This window comes from Cloeon dipterum, chromosome 2 (assembly GCF_949628265.1).
Source record: "Cloeon dipterum chromosome 2, ieCloDipt1.1, whole genome shotgun sequence".
Taxonomy (NCBI): Eukaryota; Metazoa; Arthropoda; class Insecta; order Ephemeroptera; family Baetidae; genus Cloeon; species Cloeon dipterum.
In genome coordinates this window covers 34,344,659-34,368,814 of record NC_088787.1, presented here as the reverse complement: position 1 = coordinate 34,368,814, position 24,156 = coordinate 34,344,659, and the positions used below count along the sequence as shown (strand labels likewise).

The following is a 24,156-nucleotide window of genomic DNA, read 5'->3' as shown; positions in this document are numbered from 1 at the left end:
TCCAGACGGTGGCACGAGAGGTGCAGCAGGCAGTCTGAGACGCCCCGCCAGCAGCCGTGCCAAGGCTGGAGCACCTCTGGGGCAGGCTGCAGTGAGAGGCGGTTGCCCTGGGCGCCCTGCTCGCCGGCCATGCTTCGGTCTTCATGCTGGTGGCAGCCATTGGAGGGAATGTGCAGGAATGGAATGTAATGAATGGAAATAAATACACAGTTATGAAGTAAAAATTTTATTGAATATGACTCGTGTTGTTATGAAAGAGGAGAATGAGGCGTACGTTTTGTTAGATTTTGAATGCACGTCCGAGTGATTCAGCCAGAAGGGGGGGTACCGCGTTTCCAATCTGTAGAGCAATATTATTAATTATCAAAGGGCTTTAATGACTTAGATAGGCTACCTGTCGCTGAACTTGAGCTATGGTCCCTTTGAATTTGAAGTTGTCTGGAAAGGTCTGTGCTCGTGCAAACTCTCGTATTGTCAGGGTTCTATTGTAGATAGGATGGATGATTGTCCCAGTCTTAGAAGCAAGGGTTGGTCTTGTTAAAACTGTCATGAAGAGGTCGGACCATCGCAGTCTGCCATAAGCTCCTTTCCAGTCACCATTAGAGCGAGAGGACTTTACCAGTGACTTAGGTGCAAGGGGCATGCCTCTAATGGAAGTAGAGAAGAGGAAGATTAATTTTAAATAAATTTTAAGCGAAGTTAGCGCAAACGTTTTGAAGCATTCCTCGTGTTCTGACTGAGGTAGGCATCGCCAGTCTGACCCTGGCGGGATCATTGTGATCCTTTTTTGGTCATCTGGATTCAGTGACGTGGGGAGCTTATGCAATCGCAAAGTGTCACTGCCATTCCTCATCTGTGAAGAAATGTTATTAATAGTTTCGGATTGAAATGATTGTTATACTCACTTTGAATTGGAAAGTTGAGTTGATTGAGTTGTAGCTGATTTTGTTGCCGCTCTCTTGTGGCTCAACATCTGGCAAATCAGCAATGGCGTGGTGCACAGTAACTTTTTGAAAGTAAGCTTCCTGTTTGTCCGTGAATGACTGTAGGGGGAAGGAAGCTACGAATTAGGCAGTGGTGGAAAGCATGAATTGGTACCAGAGTATGACTGGCTGCTTTGACACTTGTGACTTCCAGACCAGAGTAATGGGTGCTTATTGGTGCTGCAGCCAGCCGTCTGCTGTCGAGGGTGCCAAACAGGAAGAACCTAGCAGATTGGGAAATGTTGTTAGTGGGATTAGTGAAGTTTTGGAGAGGACAACCTAGGGCGTTGTTGAGGTGCGCCGAAATCAGCAGCCTGTAAGACATTGAAGTTGAAATAATAACCCAAGTCTTTGGTTGCCTGCAGCGCTGCCAGAAAGTGTTTTCCACCATCCTCTGTGATGAAGGATTTGACATTTTCCATCAAGAAGCACTTAGGCCTGAAGTAGGCGACGATTTCCAGAAACACTGGAACTTGTGATTTCTGAAGAATGGCATGAAAGAAACAATGGAAAGTTGATTTTAGTGAATTCTAAGTAGTTACGTTTGTGACTGAGGTGTTGTTGTTTTTGAATCTATTTAATTTGGAGAATCCTTGGCACGGCGGTCCTCCAATAATCATTTCCACCTCGCCGGTTTGTGGCAGCTTCTGTCCCTTTTTTGTGAACAATGCTCCCTATTTTGGATTTAGGAGTATTAATCTTCCTTGGTGTTGTGCTCGAACAAGTTACCGTTTTTAGTTCTTTCAACCAGTCAATGGCTGAACTTTGGTACACTGTTGCTTGTCTGAAGTTGGCAGCGAAGGATTTGCACGCTGTAGGGTCTGCGTCAACTGCCCAAAGGCAGGTTGTCAGGTGGCTCATCTCCAACCCTAGGGATAATCCTCCGCAGCCGCAGAACAGATCTAGGCATCGGAGTGGATTTGATTCGAGTGACGGAGTAACACTCTTTGTTGAAGCAAGGGAGCCATCAAGCATCGAAAGCTGTTAGCATAAATGAATTCAATTACTAATTTTGGGATGGAAGCAGGCAATACAACTTGGTTGGTTTGCATGTCTAGGAGACTGTTGCAGATGTATGTGGCCGTTCCGTATTGATCGATGTCGGTTGTGTACTTCACTTCCAGTGTGTTATGGAACGAGACGTTAACGACCGCGACGAAAAGTGCACCAGAAATTTCAGTTTCTGTGAATGGTAGTGAAGATGGTTTTAAAAAAAGCGGAGGGTTTTGTTAAATGAGTATATTCACTGTATGAAGACAAGTGTAGAAGATTTGCAGGCGATTCTTGCGAACAACTGTTGGTCTCAGGAGGTCTGACAAAGCAAGTGACAGCCAACCGAATCTTTGATGCAGCGAGTACCTGGTCTGATTTTTTGTCACCGGTTTTTTTGACCTTGATTTTGTCAACGCGGACAACGCGGAGTAATTTTTGTCCAGGCACTTCTGGCAATTGCTCTGATTTGAGTGTTGTGGCTAAGCATGTCCCCTTCTCAATAGCAACGGACGAGCCGAACCGCACCTGTGACACCATAATGAAACATTTGATAGAGTTTTTGTTGGCCTTTTGAATATTAAAATGATGTGTTACAGAAGTTAGGCCATTCAATCCGTCCGTTGTGACGTGCGCCAGCATCTTTCGTTTGCTTGAATACCTGCAAGGGCACCACTTGTCTTGTTCGTTGAAAATCATTGTTGGTAGGAACGAGGATCCATCAAAACTGCACGAGTGTTTAATCGCTAATTAGGCAAAACTTGTTGTTTAAGTGTATTATAAGTACTAGAGTCTGCAGAAATATGAAGCATCTGTAGAAGCCTCCTGCATGGATGGTAGAACTCGAATAGTATCACGGAGGGCCCTGTCTTCCACGTAATGGCATCCTTTAATTTGGACCAACTCATTTGGCGGTCCGTTCTGGATGAGAGTCTTAGCAACTCGCCTATGGGAATAAATTAGAGCTGCGAGATATTGTAATGGTTCGTTCGAAAAGACTCACTCGAGCACTGTGATGTGGTAAATTGCCGGGGACCTGAATGCCTGATCTTCCTCTGCACTGACAATTTTGCAGAACTGATTGCCAAATTGGGCATATGATCCAAGTGGCCGCATTTTTGAGAAATTGCGTGGCAACAGTGTGTCACTTGAAGCAATTTATGCGCAGAATTAGTGTAAGCACGAAGGACAGCCTTGGAGAATTGCAGTAAAAGTCCAAAATTGGAAGGTTGAGCAGAGTTGCTGAAAGTGATTCATGAGATTTTGCAGATGCACTCCACGCCCACTGCAGTAACCGTTTGGGCTTGCAGATCAACTGCCACGGCAATGCAGATCCAGTTCAATTTAACTGTCGGAAAAAAAAATTTAATTCCGCACCACATCCACTTAATTTTTGTGTAATTATTCGCGGAATAATTCGGGAAGCAATTTTTATCGAAATCGTCGGCCAAAATCCGAAAATTACTGTTTCGGCCATGGCGGTTACGCTGCCACGGCAATGCAGATCCGCTGCCAGTTTAGCACTTTGATCGCCAAATAAAGCTGAGTGCGATCCTAGTCGCGTTGCATGGTGTAATTTCTAATGTCGCTCAAAAAATTCAAATTTCACTGTTTCATTAAAAATTTTTGTAAAGTTAGTTGAGGAATCACTCGGGAAGCAAGTTGATGTGGAAATTTCGCCCAAAAACCGAAAATTACTGTTTCGGCCATGGCGGTTACGCTGCCACGGCAATGCAGATCCAGTTCAATTTAACTGTCGGAAAAAAAAATTTAATTCCGCACCACATCCACTTAATTTTTGTGTAATTATTCGCGGAATAATTCGCGAAGCAATTTTTATCGAAATCGTCGGCCAAAATCCGAAAATTACTGTTTCGGCCATGGCGGTTACGCTGCCACGGCAATGCAGATCCAGTTCAATTTAACTGTCGGAAAAAAAAAATTTAATTCCGCACCACATCCACTTAATTTTTGTGTAATTATTCGCGGAATAATTCGGGAAGCAATTTTTATCGAAATCGTCGGCCAAAATCCGAAAATTACTGTTTCGGCCATGGCGGTTACGCTGCCACGGCAATGCAGATCCGCTGCCAGTTTAGCACTTTGATCGCCAAATAAAGCTGAGTGCGATCCTAGTCGCGTTGCATGGTGTAATTTCTAATGTCGCTCAAAAAATTCAAATTTCACTGTTTCATTAAAAATTTTTGTAAAGTTAGTTGAGGAATCACTCGGGAAGCAAGTTGATGTGGAAATTTCGCCCAAAAACCGAAAATTACTGTTTCGGCCATGGCGGTTACGCTGCCACGGCAATGCAGATCCAGTTCAATTTAACTGTCGGAAAAAAAAAATTTAATTCCGCACCACATCCACTTAATTTTTGTGTAATTATTCGCGGAATAATTCGCGAAGCAATTTTTATCGAAATCGTCGGCCAAAATCCGAAAATTACTGTTTCGGCCATGGCGGTTACGCTGCCACGGCAATGCAGATCCGCTGCCAGTTTAGCACTTTGATCGCCAAATAAAGCTGAGTGCGATCCTAGTCGCGTTGCATGGTGTAATTTCTAATGTCGCTCAAAAAATTCAAATTTCACTGTTTCATTAAAAATTTTTGTAAAGTTAGTTGAGGAATCACTCGGGAAGCAAGTTGATGTGGAAATTTCGCCCAAAAACCGAAAATTACTGTTTCGGCCATGGCGGTTACGCTGCCACGGCAATGCAGATCCAGTTCAATTTAACTGTCGGAAAAAAAAAATTTAATTCCGCACCACATCCACTTAATTTTTGTGTAATTATTCGCGGAATAATTCGCGAAGCAATTTTTATCGAAATCGTCGGCCAAAATCCGAAAATTACTGTTTCGGCCATGGCGGTTACGCTGCCACGGCAATGCAGATCCAGTTCAATTTAACTGTCGGAAAAAAAAAATTTAATTCCGCACCACATCCACTTAATTTTTGTGTAATTATTCGCGGAATAATTCGCGAAGCAATTTTTATCGAAATCGTCGGCCAAAATCCGAAAATTACTGTTTCGGCCATGGCGGTTACGCTGCCACGGCAATGCAGATCCAGTTCAATTTAACTGTCGGAAAAAAAAAATTTAATTCCGCACCACATCCACTTAATTTTTGTGTAATTATTCGCGGAATAATTCGGGAAGCAATTTTTATCGAAATCGTCGGCCAAAATCCGAAAATTACTGTTTCGGCCATGGCGGTTACGCTGCCACGGCAATGCAGATCCGCTGCCAGTTTAGCACTTTGATCGCCAAATAAAGCTGAGTGCGATCCTAGTCGCGTTGCATGGTGTAATTTCTATTGTCGCTCAAAAAATTCAAATTTCACTGTTTCATTAAAAATTTTTGTAAAGTTAGTTGAGGAATCACTCGGGAAGCAAGTTGATGTGGAAATTTCGCCCAAAAACCGAAAATTACTGTTTCGGCCATGGCGGTTACGCTGCCACGGCAATGCAGATCCAGTTCAATTTAACTGTCGGAAAAAAAAAATTTAATTCCGCACCACATCCACTTAATTTTTGTGTAATTATTCGCGGAATAATTCGCGAAGCAATTTTTATCGAAATCGTCGGCCAAAATCCGAAAATTACTGTTTCGGCCATGGCGGTTACGCTGCCACGGCAATGCAGATCCAGTTCAATTTAACTGTCGGAAAACAATCAGCAACGGAGGGAAAGGGTTAACGTAGCGTGATTTTGTTTATAACGAAACGTGTTGCACGAACAATTGAAAAAATTGAATTAGAGCAATATGGAAATTGCGACAAACTGTAGAAATTAAAATCGTGTTTGCTGCGAGCAATGCCATGGAATGTTAAAGAAAACAATGAAATTTTTGGAATGGTTAATTTATTTGTGGTAACAAGCAGTGTATCACGCATATGAAAATAATTACAATGCAAAATGTAACTGAAGGTAGCTGCCAATCAGTATCGGACATGGAAATTAATCCGAATCGTCTTCGGACTCTGAGGAACTTGTGTCTTCTTTGGTAGGTTTGAACTTTGGGCGCCGCTCCGTCATCAGATTGATGAGCGCTTTCTTGGCAATGCGCTTGATGTCGATTTCCTTGATGGTGACCTCTTTCGACCTGATGTACCACTTGTACTTGGTGTTGGCAATGATTTTTCCGGCCAGGTCTGCAAAGGAAAGAATTATTCAATTAATTGTAAATTTTTAATCAAGAAAGACTTACCGAGAAACTCATTCTTCAGCTCTTTGGGAAGTGCCATGGTTGCCTTTTGCCGCCTTGTGCTCCTGGTGCCTCCGTAGCTGAAATACAGGAGGTTCTCGATCCTGAAGAGGTTGATTGCCACGTGCCGCATCACCGAGTACAAGGATCCGCTGCCATCCTCGTAGCACTCATCGATGTCGTCCTGCTCGATGCCGATGTTGCCCTTCTTTGAAGTGACACACGATGGAACCTGAAAAGAAATAAAGATTAAAATCATTAATTATTCAGTGTTAGGTATAACTCACCTTTTTTGGTAGGTTGGGGTCATTCAGCAGAACCTTCTGCCAACCGTGCTCGCTGAGTCGTTGGCCGACAGCGTTCATGTTGGTCCTAGAACAAGAATTGTGAAGTACAAGCATGACGAGCGTTTCAAATTTGGTCTTACCAGTAAGTGGCCTCTGTGTGCTTGCTGGTTCCAGGCTCAGCGACCGCCTGTTGGAGAGAGTGGACCGTCTCGAGGTTCTGGTGCTTGAATTCCCTCCGAGCCTTCTTGAGGTGAGCCACTCTTTGATCGTTGACAGCCGCTTCGTCACGCAACGTTTGGTTCTCCTCCATGAGACGGGCCTTCTTTGCTTCTAGGGAGGCTACCCGCTGCACGAGTTCCAACTTGGCCGCTGCCAACGCAGCGTTCCTCGTCCTCAGAGCTGAAAATTGCACAATAGTTATTAAAAGATGTTTCCTCAACAGTAATATAACCTGTAGCTCACCTGCCACTTGCGCAGCAAGTTCGTCGTCCTCTGCCGGCTCCATACGAGCGTCTGCCATCTCTGGACTGTCCGAAGCTGGAGGTGGTTGGAGAGGTCGCTTCTGACGCTCACTGTCTGTGTGGCTCGAAGTCGACGCACCGGACTGGCTGTCTTCTTCTTCTGGATAGAAGAGCATTAATGTCATGCAATCTGGGTAGTAAAAATAAGAGTGCTTACCTTGAACGTACTCACTGCCGGAGTATTCGTCAGACTGTTCTGACTCTTGTTCCTGGCCCTCCTCTTCGCTTGGCTTCTTGTCCTGGAATAGTCGTCGCTTGGTTTGGGGGGGGACAGCTGCGTCAGGCCTGGTGGGGGACTGTGCTGTGGTTTCTTCGCGGACTGCGTTCGAAAGAAATGAGCGAAATTTAAATACAAATAGGACAACATGCAATTAACTTTTTTACTCACCCGACTCTCTTCCTTGACCAAGACCAACTACGACCTCCGTAATCGAATCATGCAGGGGATCACCTGAGTGGAAATAAATGAGAGTTGAGTATTGCAGCTTATAGGGGGGGTTGATTTTAACTCACATGACGGACTGTTGTGGACGAAGTCGAGGGCCAGTGGGTCCCTTTCGGGCGCACTCATGTCAATGGTGACCGAGTCTGCCAGGCCTTCCATGGTTTCCGACTCTTGTTGCATGCTGAAACTGAGAAACCTATGTCAAAAAATAGTGCAACGTGCCCCGGCAATGCAAGTGGCGGCGTTGTCTGCCACAAATTCTACAAAAGTAGCAATCGTACAACTTGCGATACATAACGGCGGACTGACACCCTTTGCCAACGAATTCGGAATGTACTTGTTGAGCGTTATGAATGTAAAAAAATTAGTCTACATTAATTTTCACTCACATGCAGCCTTACATTTGCATACATTCGTCCAAATTTCGCTACAGACATGCATAAATACGTACACACATAAATAACACTAACGCATTCAGTGCAGTCAAAAGATGCAAAATTACGCAGGCCATGAAATTGTGCATTACATTCGATTCAGCTTTTTCCGCGGGCATGCATCACTTTAACTTACATGATTCCTATTTCTTATTGGATGTATGACATGCATAACGCACATGCATTAATTGTAAAGAATGCAATTGGGTTGAAATTGATGTTGAACTGTTGTAATTGACATTTCTACTCATTATATGACGGAAATTTACATACCTGTTGCCTCTTTCTGCACCCGAGGGACAAAGACGGACCGGAGATAGCGCGAGTGTCAAGAGTGAAAATTTTGCCGCCCTCAATGCAATGCTCCTTCACCGCATTCACTTGGGAGTGTTGGCCTGCTTTGCCGCATAGGCAGTGCTGCCGCCTAGCTAGGTGTTGATTTTGTTTTTCGCTCATGTTCCTTTGTTTCTTCCAAGTTCCAGTGCCTTTAGGCAAATTGTGATTGAAAGTTTTAGTAAATCTCATTCCTAGAACCGTCTCCCAGTTTCAATTAAAACGAATTAATTAGAAATTACACATTTTATTGTTCCACGAACGGTACGAAACCTTCGGAAGAAATCAGATTACATTGAATTTTAAATGCGGAAAATCAGTGCAGTGATTTTCGATAATTGTCTGTACTCCTGATGTGCTGCCTGAGCCTCCGCAGGCTTTCCTTGATAGTGGAAATGCTCGTGCAGTCCTCGCTGAAGTTCTCCTTCCTTGGGTCCGAGCTCGGAACACTCGATGCTACGTCACTGACGATGGCTGAAACCATGAGTGAGTCCAGAATGAGGGCACAGAAATTCAAAATTAATTTTGTTACTGACAGCAAATGGCGTGCATCGTAGGAGGATGGAGTTGTTGCAGGCCGTGTCCCTCTTCGATGCCGCAGGTGATAATGGCGGGTCCCGTGAAATGACGACACACGAGCCGCCACAACAGCTCCCGAGCTGACCGAGCGCCTCTCGAGCATAGATTGACATATTCCTTGTCGAGGAAGGCTGTCCCTTGACAACATTCTACAAATAAGACCTGAAAGCAATGCATGTTTGAGGGAGTTTGCAATTCTGACTGAGATTTTATTATTTTTGAATACCCTACGAGGCCAATAAAATTTTTCCCCTCCTAATTTTGAACAACTGACTCACTCGTAAGCAAATATTATAACATGTTTGAGCGTTGTGTTACAATATAATATTTTTTGTTGCGTCATTTAGTGAAAAATTATACTCGATGGAGGGACGGATAACCAAAATTTTACTAACCTTCGTTCCGTCCTTGCTGATGTCGCCAGGGGTTTTGAATTCCAACTGGTTTTGGAAAAAATCATGCTCTTTTCTAACTGGAAAGGGATGTTCGCACATTATATTACAATTACACCGGATTGTACGCGAAATTTGCTCACTTTCATGTCTCAGCGTGGCCATTTCCACTTCGCACTCGTACATTTGCCGCTGCGTAGCATTCTGAACTGCAACTTCCAAGTGGAGCACCTTCATCTGTGCATCGACCTCCATCCTCCTAGCGTCCTTGTAGGTCTCCCAAAGATTCTCTGGGATGGCTGGAATGACCTGAAATGGCGAGCAGTCCAACGTGTTGTGCCCCAGTACGCAGACATTGCATGGATAACAGCTCACCGTTTCCTCTTTCGCGAGGCAGTGGGTGCAGTTACACGGTTTCTTGGTCCGACGAAGCATATTGGAGGGCCAGATAGAAGCGGATGGCCGTTAGTTGCGATTTCCAAGTTGTGTGATTTGCACCTCGTGTCAAGTCAGAGTGATGCAACAATGGCCACGCTACTATCTGCAACTGGTAACAACTGGAGAACTGATTTTCGCGCCAGGCCCTTCTGGCAGTGGATGTGCAGTGGATCTGCAGTGGATGTGCAGCGGATGTGCAATGCCCTTGCGGATTTACGCGCCAAGCAACACGCGCCCCGCTCAATCGGTTCAGCCATGCAGTCCGACAAGGTGAGAATTTTCTGAAATCGAGAATTTCAACAATTTCTTGAGCCATCCTCATAAGGAAAGCAGTTACTAGCGACCTGAAAAAGCATCTCTGCTTGGGACTTGCACGTTTCATCGATTTGGACCGTCAATTTTCTAAAAATAATTGTTCTTTCGCTTGTTTGCGATCCGTGAAGTGAATGATTTTTTAAAATTGTCATCTGCTTCTAATTTCTCGAACGCAATCAATTGTCAATCTAGCTTTCGCAGTATCATTTAAGAATTTAATTAACTGTTCCGATTTGCGCAGTTCAAGTTCATGGTGCTGGTCAGTACTGAGGGTGTTGTGTCACTGAAGAAGATTGAAAAAAATGCGATCCCCCCGACCTTTAATGACGTTGTCAAGAACAAAGATGGCCATGACAGTTTGGTTGTCTTCTCTGGCGGTAAGAACATTCCGTTTTGAGAATTAATTCCAAGTAAGGTGCACGAAACAATTCATTCTTTATCAGAGTCTGGCGCCGCCTTCAGCGTTCTGAGCAAGACGAAGAACGATGCAGTGAAGATCAGCCGCTACCAAACGAAGTTGATTGCAATGCTCGCCTCCCGAGTGTAAGTTGTCCGTTTACTTGGCAATCGCTGTAAACTCATTTTGATGTGCTGAATGCCGCTGCCAACAAAATTAATGTAATGAACCGAATAAAATAAAATAATTCATTTCGCACAGTTCTCGGCAGTCTGTTGGCGCCCGGATGACTTCGGAGCCGCCTCTAGAGGTGCCTCTTCCTAAGGTTGTGCCTGCGCCACAACCTACACCTGGCCAGCAGGTGCCAGCTTTGTCAACTCCTGGCGCCAGCATGGGACAGTTTGGTCGAACAAGTGATTTCCTGCCTCGCGCACTGCTCGATTCCCCTCCAATGGACTATGAGTACGCTAGACTGATGAGTCCTGTGCCACCTGGTGGCCAGTGTGGGAGACATCTGCCTTCGAGTGAAGAACCCGCCATCGCGCACTCTACAAAATCGGCCGAGTTTGGCAGTGCTAGGCGCGCACACACCCAAGGAAGCCGATCCCTCGTGTCGCGTTCGTTTGTAGTCGAACCAGTAGCGGGATGCAGCGGGTGGAAGCCGGTCGAGAGGAAGAAGCCTCGTCCGTTGGAAGGCCCTGATGTTGCAATCCCAAGATGGGGCGCCGCTCACAAATCCATCCGAGCCGGCTTCGACGAGTCGTCAACAGACACAGCAGAGTCGGATGACTCCTCGTCGCAAGAAATGACAGATGAGGCGGCTGCCAGCCGAGTTTCGAAGCCGCAGGGAAACCAGGCGGCTATAATTGGTAATAGTCTTTCCGAGGGAATAATTGCGTCTATCTACGGTTCCTCGGCTTCCTGGACTGAAAGTACATTTAAAATTTCCACTTTTTAGCTCGGACTGATCAACAAACACCTGAGAAGAAAGTGATCAATGACGCGGTGCCTGCGACGCCAGGCAATGAGTGTAAGTAATACCTCCATCTTCCTGGTGGTTCTTGCAAATTCATTCCGCGATTAAAAGAATGAAACACCAGTTCTAACACGCGTTGTATTTGCATTTCAGTGCCCCATGACAAGTTGCACTTAATCAAGATTACTTTCTTCTCTATGGAAAGGAAGAATGACATGCCCGACTTCTTCCTCATCGCAGACAGCCAGTCCCCAGGACTGCAGTCGCTTCCTGAGCTGCATCGGCTGACCCAGGACAGAAGTGGTGATCCGAAGGTTCTCCGTAAGGCTGAAATCGTCTACAGTGAGTATTGCAACCAAGTAAACTCTCCTTGGAGTGTGAAGATGCAATTTTTCAGGCCAGCTGTACATCACAACAGAGGCCCTTTATGCACTGATGAATGAACTGCTCTCTGCGGACCAACTGCTAGCACAGTCTGTGCCACCAGGCGCCACTTTCCTGACATCTACCTTTCAATCCCTGGATATTGATCCTGCAGAGGGAGTGGTATACATCTTTGGCGTGCATGCTGGCACGGAGTGGCGAGCATTCGACCTGTTCAGCGGGGTACTGAAGAAACACACGAGAAAAGTTTACGAAACATTCACAAAAGCGGGTAGGCAATGTAAAAATAATGACTGCAGTTTTTTCTTACGGTACCAACTGTCCAATTGCAGCTGGTTCGAGAAGATTTGCCGCCATGGGCGGTTCATGCCTTACTCTGTCCCCTCACAAGAAGGTGAAGACCACGCCCGTCAAGATCTTGGCTCTTGCCGCCGGCGTGAAAAAGAACCAATATTGCTATTTCTGCGGAAAGAACTTTAGGGGGAACATCATGAGGCATCTGCGGTTGGGCCACATGCAGGAGCCAGAAATCCAAGATCTGTACGCTGCGAAGCCATCCGCGGAACGAATGAGAGCTTTCTTCAGTGAATTGCGGCTCCTTGGTAACGAGCAGCACAACGCCACAGTATTGCAGTGCAGGCAGGGCACGCTGGTACCGTCGCGGCGCAGCCAGACAGCCAGCGTTCGCACAACAAACAAGTGCCCCTACTGCCTGACACTTCACACGAGCCGCAATTTCAAGAGGCACTTGCAGATTTGCCGCACTCGGCGAGGCGTTGAGGCCCGAGAACCAGCACCACCGGTTGACCTGCTCGAGTTGAACCGCATTGAGCAACTCCGGACAAATTTGGACCAGAGCTACACGGTTGCGGTGGACAAAATCCTTAACAACATGCGTGACAAAAGGATCGCCAGCTTCATCATCACAGATGATCAGCTGGTGATCAGAGTGGTAAAAAATTTTGGCCTGCAGCAGGAAACTGGCAACAACGGAGTGCAAATCAGCCGGAGGAATATCCGCCTTCTCTACGCTTTGTACACCGCTTTCAAGGTGCATGCAGAAATCCCTGGATTAGTAACCTCGCTGAGGGACATCTGCAAGCGGTCCGTTTGGCAGGGGCTTCCCAGCAACCGACCGGCAAGCAAGACTGACCGAATCATCGAGGTCATCCACACCATCTGCGGCGGTGAGGAAAACAGGGTAGATTTCAAGCGGCCCAATGACGTCATGACGCTCAGCTCACTCATCAGACAAGTAGCGAGTGAGTTGCAGCAGGAGCGGTTCGAGGACGAAGCCGAGCGTAAATTGTGGACCGAAGAGTGCCGGTTGCTGATCGAATACCTGGAAACTAAGAGGTACCGTATTTATACGACAACAAGGGCTGCAAAGCAGAAGAAAAACAGCGAGAAGCTCCACAAGACGCACGTGTCACCCCACGACCTGCAACTCTACAACGCGCACCTTGAAGGAATGTGCAGCTACCACCACATTCACCTGCAGAAAGCGAAGAAAGAGTCAGAGTTTGAGTGTCACTACAAGGCGTTGGCAACACATTTGAACCTGGCTTTCTGTTCCTTCAACGCTCGCAGGGCGACTGAGGGAAGCTTCGTTACTCTGCAGAACTATGAGGAGAGAAACAATTACTCGGGGAAGAACAGCGATGCGCTATCAAAAGCGCAACAAGAACTGGCCGAGCGGTACGACGTGCTTACCTCCACCGGGAAAGGGTCTACCAAAGTTCTTTCCCTCTTAAAACCAGAATGGCGCGACTACTTCACAACCCTGTCTGACAAAGGAGTGCGTGCTGCGGCGGGCATTCCGGAGAGTTGCATTTACCTGTTCGGCACGAAAAACGGAAAACCGATGGACGTGAGAGGGCCGCAGAAAGCAGCTGCTGAAGCGTGCCTTGCAGAACGACCTGATGACCTCAGGGCGCGTGCCATCAGGACGACCTTCGCGACAACTTTGGGCCAGATGGAGCTTAGCGGACCTTCAAAGAAGCTCCTGTGCCTGTTGATGGGACACTCAATCACGGTCCACGACCAGTACTACGATCTTCCGACGGGCCTTGGTTTCAATCTGATGGTCGGCAGAGCACTAGAGATTTTCCAAGATGGTAACATTCAAAAGCACAAGGGAACCACCTTGGAACAGGCAGCAGAGATCAGAACAACCGCTGCCCAACCGGACAATGCTGACCCGGAAGACGAGTAAGTGTATTTCCCGTAAACAAAACTTGGACAGCCGCCTATGATTTACCGGCTGAAAAAAATCTTCTTCCACGTTTCCCCCTATTCCACGTATTAACATTACCTTTCTCCTTCTTCCATCAGCTTCAGCATCGAGGACCTCCAAGATGCCATTCTCTTTGAGGACGTGGATGAGGAAGCCGCAGAGGCAGAGCTTGCTGTGAAACCACAGCCGACTAAACCACGGCGGGGACGCAAACCCGGGAGCAAGAACAAGGTCAGAGCTCCGAATAAACCGACGCTACGCAAGAAAACGAAAAAGTATAACAAGGGATCTTGATGGCTGGATGAGTAACTTATAATGATCACTTTAACAGAGCAGCGCAGTCCGAAAGTGAGGCAGAAGAAACTGAAACGAGCAGCAATGAGTCCGCCGCAGAGACCAACATCTCGGCTGATTCAGGGTAATTTAATTCAACTGACTAGATTCGCAAAGCTAACACCACCTTACAGATCCGTGCATGAAACTAGCAATGCAGAAGCGCAGGTACAGGTTCCCACGTTGACGGTGCCACAGAAACGACGCCCAGGCCGACCGCGGGGCTCCAAGAACAAAACTGTTGCCAAAGGAAAGGAAGCATCTGCCCCTGTGACGGCAGACAGTGACGCTGCTGCTGACATCTCAAACCAGGAAAAACGGTTTCCCAAGAAGCGCGCAAGTTCCAGCATTACCAGGTATTTCTTATAGAAGTGTTGAAACAAATTCAGTTAACTCAATGTTTCTCCAGGGTTTCAAGTTTGCCTGAGAAGAAAAGAGGACGCCCAAAGAAAGTTCAGTAATATTCTAACTAGAAGTTTTGTTTGTTGCCAACCAATGCCCAGTTATGTAAGGATCACGCTTTATTCTCCTTTCATTTGTTACCAATTGTTACTTCCTCCTCTGTTAAATGCTCATGTGAATGGTTGTGCCTAGGAAGTACGTGTAATAAAAACCGTCAACCAGTTATTTCAAGGATTCACTAGTTTATGTGTCTAAGGTCACCAAGTATGGTCAGTTCAAAATACATTATATATCATTACATGTAAAATAAGGTTATCAAAATTCATAAGATTAGTATCAAAAACAGTGTCGAGGTAATTATTCAAAGGGAAGCGTTTCACGCCATATGAAATCACCAATAAGTCCCGAAAAGTTGGAAATAAATAAGTAGCATGTTTAGAACTGTGCCGGGAGGGGTTCAGTCCTGGTTGGGAGGATTCCCCAAAAGCCAACACCACTCCTGATGAAGTGGGCCCTGGAGCCTACCAGGATCACGATCTCCTTGGCACGGCTGATCAGAACATTGACCCTGTTTGGCTCCCTCAAGAAGCCCACCCCATGATCACGCGCGTTGTCTTCTCCACGGTCGCTTCGTACCAGTGACACCACAATTACAGGCCGCTCCTGGCCTATCACCTCGTCCGCAGTGAAGACAGTGATGTCACGGGGGAGCTTCTCCCGGAGCACCGCCACCTGAAACATAGACGAAGAATTATCAACATTGCACCACTAGTTACAATTCGGCACACAACATACCTGCTTACGGTACGGTGCAAGCACCGTAACCTGTTGGGGGGGGATGCACCGGCACAGCGAGTCCACCACGGACACCACAGCGTCGGCTTCCACTACGTTGAAGAGGGACCTGGTGAGGGGGTCGCGTTGCATTGCACCATCAATGTCCACCCAGCGGATGGCGCTCTGGTTCGCGTCGAGTCCCAGTCTCTCCAGCCCGAAACGCAGCAGCAGCAGGCTGTTGGAGGGGAGGCTAGCTGGGCCAGGGATCTGAAATGCAAAACAAAAGTCATAACAAAACAGTCACTCGAGCATGTCATGCTTACCATCAGTCCGTTGTAAAACAGGCAGGAGACCTCCCTCACCAACTTCTCGTGGGCCCGATAGTTGAGACGCAGCATCACACCAAGCCCCTCCTTCGGCCTCAATCTGAAACATGATTAGGTAATTACCGTTCCATCCAGCCTCAATGCTACTTACCCATCATCCTCGAAGAATCCACTGTCGGCGGCCAAATCGAACAGACTGTACTTGCCATGCATGCTTTCGGCCACCTTGCTGAAACAGCGTGGCCGAAGCTGCTTCCGGTCCCCGGCAAGCACAGTCTGCACAGGCTCTCCATTCGCCGTCAGAGCCGCAAAGGCCTCTCCCAGCTTGATGTAGGCTGCCTCGTCCAGCTGAAAAAAAAATGAAATGTAATCAAAACAAAATTGTACAATTGATTAAAACTTACCAGCAACAGAAGGGGCGGTGGATTCCTCTCACCAAGGGTCAGCCCGATGCGAGCAATGGCGATGGGGGTCCCGATGACCACGCTGGTGGTGATGAGGTGTTGCATCCGGGAAGCTCGCTGCGAGATGTCTCTGAGGGGGTCGGTCCCCTTCACGTGCTCATGCTCCGAGTAGAGGCGCACCAGTTGCTCGCTCCTCATTCCCAACCGCAACAACCTTTCGGCGGTCGACCGAACCCCCAGGTTGGACGGGACCACGTAGTAGATGCTGAAAACAAAGGAAAATCAATTAGTTAACAAGTTACACAAACCAATAAGATCTCACAGAGCGTCAAGTGTCCTCTTCTCCTTGTGGTGGGTAGCCAACTGAAGCACGACCTCGTCCAAGGTTGCGGATTTTCCCGTTCCTGGGGGGCCGACCAGCAGGTATGGGACGTGGGGCCGCCTGTGCTCCAGGATCTCCACCACAGCCCTCCTCTGCTCCTGGTTGAGCATCTCGTCCATGAATCCCTCTCCTCGCTTCAGCGCTGCAAGATGGTGGTCGTCAACCTGCGGCAGAAACAATTGGGTCAGTAAAGCTATCAACACACAATCAAAGTGATTTCTCACCAGTGGGATGCCGCACTCCTTTGTTCCCAAGCCACCTCCCTGGAAGTAGTCGGCAAGGGCACTCAATCCATCGACGGAGCCGGTGACCCTAAGACGGTGCCCCACCAAGGTTGGCAGGAACTGCAGGCGGCACCGCTGGTTCCACAGGGCAACAAGGAGCTCCCGGTCCAACAGCTTGGCTCCGTCACCCTCGGTGAGCGTAACTGTCCCACGGTCATGGCTCCTCACCAGCATCTTGCCTGCAGTTGCAACAATTACACCTAAGCAGTCAATTAAAAAAATGATACGTACCACCAACGGGCCTGCCGCCAATAACCTCGAGCTGACACCACTCGCCAACAGTTGCTTCGAGGCAGACGTAGACTTCAGGTGTCGGCTCCACTTCCAGTCGTGCCTCCCATACAGCTCGTCGGTCTGGTCGGCCTTGGTCAATGCATGTCACCTTGGCAATGCCACCAGCTCTGTCCAGGAGGGTCTCCAGCTTCGCGAGGTCGAGGTACAGGCCGGTGATGACGCTGGAGAAAAACAATTATTTCAAAAGGATACCACAACAATCGTTTCCCCACATATCATACATCCCCCGCAAAATGAAAATTGCTCAGCAACCATTTCAGCTACCACCTAAATGCACAGACACACACACACACACACACACACACACACACACACACACACCACATTGGCACACTGGGTTAAATCATTTTCAGCAAATCGTACAGGAGTAAAACAATTTCACATTTCCACCTGCTAAACGTTAGGTCACGCAGAAAAGCATTACCACTCAGTCGGTCAACCACAAGCAAAAGGAACACCGCAGGCAAGCACACCGGGAGGGCACGCTGCTATCGAACAGCTCGTACTAACCCTGCCTTCCTCCCAACTCCTTCGCCACCCAGCTCGGTCGCCAACCACTCTCCAACTGCCAGCTTCGAGGTGTTTGGCGGCTAGCAGGGCGCCCAGGGCAACCGCCTCTCACTGCAGCATGCCCCAGAGGTGCTCCAGCCTTGGCACGGCTGCTGGCGGGACGTCTCAGACTGACTGCTGCACCTCTCGTGCCACCGTCTGGACTCTCACATGCCTGAAATCAAAGTGAATCAGTCACAGCGCACAAAAAACACAACATGGCGCAATAAGGAAGGCCACAGCTGAATGCCAAACACATTTTGCACATGCAAAACAGTTTTCACTCACCCCACACGCAGACAACTCCGTCGCCACCCAGCTCGGTCGCCAACCACTCTCCAACTGCCAGCTTCGAGGTGTTTGGCGGCTAGCAGGGCGCCCAGGGCAACCGCCTCTCACTGCAGCATGCCCCAGAGGTGCTCCAGCCTTGGCACGGCTGCTGGCGGGACGTCTCAGACTGACTGCTGCACCTCTCGTGCCACCGTCTGGACTCTCACATGCCTGAAATCAAAGTGAATCAGTCACAGCGCACAAAAAACACAACATGGCGCAATAAGGAAGGCCACAGCTGAATGCCAAACACATTTTGCACATGCAAAACAGTTTTCACTCACCCCACACGCAGACAACTCCTTCGCCACCCAGCTCGGTCGCCAACCACTCTCCAACTGCCAGCTTCGAGGTGTTTGGCGGCTAGCAGGGCGCCCAGGGCAACCGCCTCTCACTGCAGCATGCCCCAGAGGTGCTCCTGGGGACTCCCAGCCTTGGCAAGGCTGCTGGCGGGGCGTCTCAGACTGACTGCTGCACCTCTCGTGCCACCGTCTGGACTCAGACATGCCTGAAATCAAAGTGAATCAGTCACAGCGCACAAAAAACACAACATGGCGCAATAAGGAAGGCCACAGCTGAATGCCAAACACATATTGCACATGTAAAACAGTTTTCACTCACCCCACACGCAGACAACTCCTTCGCCACCCAGCTCGGTCGCCAACCACTCTCCAACTGCCAGCTTCGAGGTGTTTGGCGGCTAGCAGGGCGCCCAGGGCAACCGCCTCTCACTGCAGCATGCCCCAGAGGTGCTCCAGCCTTGGCACGGCTGCTGGCGGGACGTCTCAGACTGACTGCTGCACCTCTCGTGCCACCGTCTGGACTCTCACATGCCTGAAATCAAAGTGAATCAGTCACAGCGCACAAAAAACACAACATGGCGCAATAAGGAAGGCCACAGCTGAATGCCAAACACATTTTGCACATGCAAAACAGTTTTCACTCACCCCACACGCAGACAACTCCGTCGCCACCCAGCTCGGTCGCCAACCACTCTCCAACTGCCAGCTTCGAGGTGTTTGGCGGCTAGCAGGGCGCCCAGGGCAACCGCCTCTCACTGCAGCATGCCCCAGAGGTGCTCCAGCCTTGGCACGGCTGCTGGCGGGACGTCTCAGACTGACTGCTGCACCTCTCGTGCCACCGTCTGGACTCTCACATGCCTGAAATCAAAGTGAATCAGTCACAGCGCACAAAAAACACAACATGGCGCAATAAGGAAGGCCACAGCTGAATGCCAAACACATTTTGCACATGCAAAACAGTTTTCACTCACCCCACACGCAGACAACTCCGTCGCCACCCAGCTCGGTCGCCAACCACTCTCCAACTGCCAGCTTCGAGGTGTTTGGCGGCTAGCAGGGCGCCCAGGGCAACCGCCTCTCACTGCAGCATGCCCCAGAGGTGCTCCAGCCTTGGCACGGCTGCTGGCGGGACGTCTCAGACTGACTGCTGCACCTCTCGTGCCACCGTCTGGACTCTCACATGCCTGAAATCAAAGTGAATCAGTCACAGCGCACAAAAAACACAACATGGCGCAATAAGGAAGGCCACAGCTGAATGCCAAACACATTTTGCACATGCAAAACAGTTTTCACTCACCCCACACGCAGACAACTCCTTCGCCACCCAGCTCGGTCGCCAACCACTCTCCAACTGCCAGCTTCGAGGTGTTTGGCGGCTAGCAGGGCGCCCAGGGCAACCGCCTCTCACTGCAGCATGCCCCAGAGGTGCTCCTGGGGTCTCCCAGCCTTGGCAAGGCTGCTGGCGGGGCGTCTCAGACTGACTGCTGCACCTCTCGTGCCACCGTCTGGACTCTCACATGCCTGAAATCAAAGTGAATCAGTCACAGCGCACAAAAAACACAACATGGCGCAATAAGGAAGGCCACAGCTGAATGCCAAACACATTTTGCACATGCAAAACAGTTTTCACTCACCCCACACGCAGACAACTCCGTCGCCACCCAGCTCGGTCGCCAACCACTCTCCAACTGCCAGCTTCGAGGTGTTTGGCGGCTAGCAGGGCGCCCAGGGCAACCGCCTCTCACTGCAGCATGCCCCAGAGGTGCTCCTGGGGACTCCCAGCCTTGGCAAGGCTGCTGGCGGGGCGTCTCAGACTGACTGCTGCACCTCTCGTGCCACCGTCTGGACTCTCACATGCCTGAAATCAAAGTGAATCAGTCACAGCGCACAAAAAACACAACATGGCGCAATAAGGAAGGCCACAGCTGAATGCCAAACACATTTTGCACATGCAAAACAGTTTTCACTCACCCCACACGCAGACAACTCCGTCGCCACCCAGCTCGGTCGCCAACCACTCTCCAACTGCCAGCTTCGAGGTGTTTGGCGGCTAGCAGGGCGCCCAGGGCAACCGCCTCTCACTGCAGCATGCCCCAGAGGTGCTCCTGGGGACTCCCAGCCTTGGCAAGGCTGCTGGCGGGGCGTCTCAGACTGACTGCTGCACCTCTCGTGCCACCGTCTGGACTCTCACATGCCTGAAATCAAAGTGAATCAGTCACAGCGCACAAAAAACACAACATGGCGCAATAAGGAAGGCCACAGCTGAATGCCAAACACATTTTGCACATGCAAAACAGTTTTCACTCACCCCACACGCAGACAACTCCGTCGCCACCCAGCTCGGTCGCCAACCACTCTCCAACTGCCAGCTTCGAGGTGTTTGGCGGCTAGCAGGGCGCCCAGGGCAACCGCCTCTCACTGCAGCATGCCCCAGAGGTGCTCCAGCCTTGGCACGGCTGCTGGCGGGACGTCTCAGACTGACTGCTGCACCTCTCGTGCCACCGTCTGGACTCTCACATGCCTGAAATCAAAGTGAATCAGTCACAGCGCACAAAAAACACAACATGGCGCAATAAGGAAGGCCACAGCTGAATGCCAAACACATTTTGCACATGCAAAACAGTTTTCACTCACCCCACACGCAGACAACTCCTTCGCCACCCAGCTCGGTCGCCAACCACTCTCCAACTGCCAGCTTCGAGGTGTTTGGCGGCTAGCAGGGCGCCCAGGGCAACCGCCTCTCACTGCAGCATGCCCCAGAGGTGCTCCTGGGGACTCCCAGCCTTGGCAAGGCTGCTGGCGGGGCGTCTCAGACTGACTGCTGCACCTCTCGTGCCACCGTCTGGACTCAGACATGCCTGAAATCAAAGTGAATCAGTCACAGCGCACAAAAAACACAACATGGCGCAATAAGGAAGGCCACAGCTGAATGCCAAACACATATTGCACATGTAAAACAGTTTTCACTCACCCCACACGCAGACAACTCCTTCGCCACCCAGCTCGGTCGCCAACCACTCTCCAACTGCCAGCTTCGAGGTGTTTGGCGGCTAGCAGGGCGCCCAGGGCAACCGCCTCTCACTGCAGCATGCCCCAGAGGTGCTCCAGCCTTGGCACGGCTGCTGGCGGGACGTCTCAGACTGACTGCTGCACCTCTCGTGCCACCGTCTGGACTCTCACATGCCTGAAATCAAAGTGAATCAGTCACAGCGCACAAAAAACACAACATGGCGCAATAAGGAAGGCCACAGCTGAATGCCAAACACATTTTGCACATGCAAAACAGTTTTCACTCACCCCACACGCAGACAACTCCGTCGCCACCCAGCTCGGTCGCCAACCACTCTCCAACTGCCAGCTTCGAGGTGTTTGGCGGCTAGCAGGGCGCCCAGGGCAACCGCCTCTCACTGCAGCATGCCCCAGAGGTGCTCCTGGGGACTCCCAGCCTTGGCAAGGCTGCTGGCGGGACGTCTCAGACTGACTGCTGCACCTCTCGTGCCACCGTCTGGACTCTGACATGCCTGAAAATAAATCCATTCGGACACACATACACACACACACACTCACACATCTGGGAAAAGAACAATTGGTTATATTATAATTAAACAAATTATGCTGCATGCCTCCAGACATCCTTCAATCACCTGCCAGGTAAAGAAACTGAAAGTACAACCCTTCGTCTACAATCCTACCTTGGCAAGAGCATTGATCGATCCCCACGGAATACCCAATTTTCGATCCCTAGCAGATTCAGGTGATCTTCGTACCTACATAACACCATTCATGTCTTTTAAAATTGAAATACGTCTCCCATGACCACTTACGAATACTCCAGTTCCGATTCGGCATCCTTTACGTACGCCGGAATCATTGCCAAATCGTGCATCCTAATGCTACGGCGCGATACAAATAGATGCCGGCCCTCGTGCGTTGTCCGGACCCTGGAATCCAGGGTATGATATTGGTTTTGTCTTTCTCGGCACCTCCGGTTCAGATCGCGGTAGCCCTGCTGGCTTTCCGGGAGCCGCCTGAAACGATTTAGCATGCTAAATAACCCACCCATCTACAAATACATTCCATCTACTTACATTCCCAAACCGGACCCCTCGATTTTCCCAATCTGCACTGCAGAAAAACAACCAGGGAGCACCTGTAAACATTCCAAAACCAATGTCACCCTTCAATTACTAACCTCCATCAGCTAATACACTACAAACAGCATGCAAATAATCAGGGACAACACTTACCGCACTGAAACCAGGCAGCCGCTCGTTCGCGCATCGCCTCTTGTCCAACTCATCCTTCTGTATCGCGTCCTTCACACGACTCAGGTCGAACCTCCAGTCCAGGGAGCACTGATCACGCCCGTTTTCCATTCCAAAAAGCACTCAAAACACACGAAATAATAAAAAATGCAGCCGCACGCGGTCTAAAAACGCTGACAACGAAGCACAAAATGGTGGTGCGGATGCCGATGCTCAGTTGTTTCAGCGATGCAGCACCCACCTCCAACTCGGTGATCCCGTATAAAAAACCGGTTACGATTATTGCGCAACGGTTCTTCCGGCCGGTGAACGCGTCGCGAACCGAAATAGTAGCTCCGCCCAGTACCGCCCCACCACAGGCCACGCCTAAGTGCTGCCAACCTAAGAAATCGTTTGTTTATGTATTTTTCGCGTGATGCCATAAGTGACTGTCACTTATAGCATCTTTTCCGTCACTTATGGCATCTTTGATAGGATGCTATAAGTGACAGAATTTTAACAACAGATGCCACAAGTGACAGAAATGATGCTATAAGTGACACTACTCAAATACTCAAAATACTGGATTACTAGAATTGAAATCTTCGATAAATTTTACCAGAGAAAAAACATTTGAGTTATAATTTTATCTCAATAAATGCTGTTTCGGCTCACAAAGCCTCCTCAGCAGCACTCTTATGAATCAACGTGTGGTTAAAAATTGTGAAATACAGAAATTGGTTTAAAACACAAAATGAATTAAAACAAATTAATAAAACGACACGTTGAAACATAGCAAGACAACTCTGTTAAAGAGCGACTATTTATATCAATGTTTATTAAACTAAATGAGACATATATTTCATTTTATTTTTTAAGAGTTGTTTGCGTGCTGGACAGCATTTTTTTTAATTTTTTTTTTACCTTTTTTTTATATGCTGCCGACTGTAAGCAGTTAATTATGAGAGCTTCATTTATGTAATATTATTTGTATACATTATACCAATTGATATATGCTATCTATGTATTCAAATTGATTATGTCAAAATATGTTTCAGCATCAAATTAATAATATATTCACTCTCAAAATTTAACTGCCTACAATCTCCACCACCTATTAAAATGTACAAAATTCCCCCAAGCATGCGCACAAAATCCACACTAATTAAAACTAAAATCTAAATATTTACAAAAAGTCCCTCTCGGGGATCAACTCACGAATGGCAGCGACACATCGCCTTCTGCACCGAGTTGCCGAAAACTCGTGTTTTGTTGCAGAATCCCCTTGGAAGGCGAGCAACACATTTTTTGTGTACAGCGTCCAAGATGCTGTCCAGTTCGTCAGGTCGAAGAAATTGCACCAAGTAGGGGAAGGCAGCGTCCAAATGTTGTATCTGAAAACAGAAAAACCTAACATTTTTAATGACAAGTTCTCTGATGTCGTTTACATTCAGATCAGCCCTGTAAGAGATCCAGTTGCGCAAAGCTAAAAACAGAGAAAATTCATCAAATGGGGACTCGACAGTGCTTTTGAATTTTTTGATTTGAAAAAGCTCAACCAGAGTTGCCGATTCACAACAATTGAATTTGTTGGAAAAGAACGCATCTACT

At 48.6% G+C, this 24,156-nt stretch overlaps 5 protein-coding genes across 6 annotated transcripts; 1 reads left to right on the top strand and 4 right to left on the bottom strand.

The window, feature by feature from the left end:
• On the bottom strand, positions 1-4,405 carry LOC135936629 (uncharacterized). 2 transcript variants are annotated; one of them, XM_065479508.1, is made up of 9 exons: positions 2,761-4,405; positions 2,231-2,700; positions 1,713-2,166; positions 1,526-1,657; positions 1,263-1,465; positions 1,099-1,207; positions 906-1,043; positions 711-853; positions 1-647 (listed from the first exon to the last, which is right to left on the bottom strand). In XM_065479508.1, exons 3-9 carry the CDS (start codon positions 1,956-1,958, stop codon positions 374-376), a joined length of 1,245 nt encoding a protein of 414 aa, XP_065335580.1. In that variant the 5' UTR covers positions 1,959-2,166; positions 2,231-2,700; positions 2,761-4,405; the 3' UTR covers positions 1-373. The 2 variants fall into 2 exon arrangements, with proteins under 2 accessions (XP_065335580.1, XP_065335579.1); XM_065479507.1 differs by having other exon boundaries at positions 1-853.
• A 1,422-nt stretch (positions 4,406-5,827) lies between these two features.
• LOC135936630 (uncharacterized) lies at positions 5,828-7,614 on the bottom strand. The gene is made up of 8 exons (XM_065479509.1): positions 7,503-7,614; positions 7,378-7,440; positions 7,147-7,308; positions 6,931-7,089; positions 6,609-6,867; positions 6,469-6,553; positions 6,185-6,413; positions 5,828-6,128 (listed from the first exon to the last, which is right to left on the bottom strand). The coding sequence occupies exons 1-8, from the start codon at positions 7,612-7,614 to the stop codon at positions 5,935-5,937; spliced, it is 1,263 nt and encodes a 420-aa protein (XP_065335581.1). The 3' UTR covers positions 5,828-5,934.
• Positions 7,615-8,938: 1,324 nt separating this feature from the next.
• On the top strand, positions 8,939-14,887 carry LOC135936627 (uncharacterized). Its single transcript, XM_065479504.1, has 12 exons — positions 8,939-9,880; positions 10,167-10,302; positions 10,369-10,468; positions 10,584-11,191; positions 11,281-11,352; positions 11,452-11,640; positions 11,696-11,953; positions 12,015-13,893; positions 14,017-14,193; positions 14,250-14,336; positions 14,386-14,607; positions 14,661-14,887. The coding sequence occupies exons 1-12, from the start codon at positions 9,239-9,241 to the stop codon at positions 14,710-14,712; spliced, it is 4,422 nt and encodes a 1,473-aa protein (XP_065335576.1). The 5' UTR covers positions 8,939-9,238; the 3' UTR covers positions 14,713-14,887.
• Positions 14,876-17,807, bottom strand: LOC135936628 (putative helicase mov-10-B.2). Its single transcript, XM_065479505.1, has 9 exons — positions 17,631-17,807; positions 17,058-17,281; positions 16,767-17,005; positions 16,483-16,706; positions 16,161-16,425; positions 15,908-16,104; positions 15,754-15,856; positions 15,449-15,697; positions 14,876-15,385 (listed from the first exon to the last, which is right to left on the bottom strand). Exons 3-9 carry the CDS (start codon positions 16,998-17,000, stop codon positions 15,089-15,091), a joined length of 1,569 nt encoding a protein of 522 aa, XP_065335577.1. The 5' UTR covers positions 17,001-17,005; positions 17,058-17,281; positions 17,631-17,807; the 3' UTR covers positions 14,876-15,088.
• Positions 17,808-21,596: 3,789 nt separating this feature from the next.
• Positions 21,597-23,107, bottom strand: LOC135936477 (uncharacterized). The gene is made up of 5 exons (XM_065479303.1): positions 22,549-23,107; positions 22,390-22,451; positions 22,126-22,329; positions 21,994-22,068; positions 21,597-21,822 (listed from the first exon to the last, which is right to left on the bottom strand). Exons 1-5 carry the CDS (start codon positions 22,675-22,677, stop codon positions 21,774-21,776), a joined length of 519 nt encoding a protein of 172 aa, XP_065335375.1. The 5' UTR covers positions 22,678-23,107; the 3' UTR covers positions 21,597-21,773.
• Positions 23,108-24,156: the final 1,049 nt, after the last annotated feature.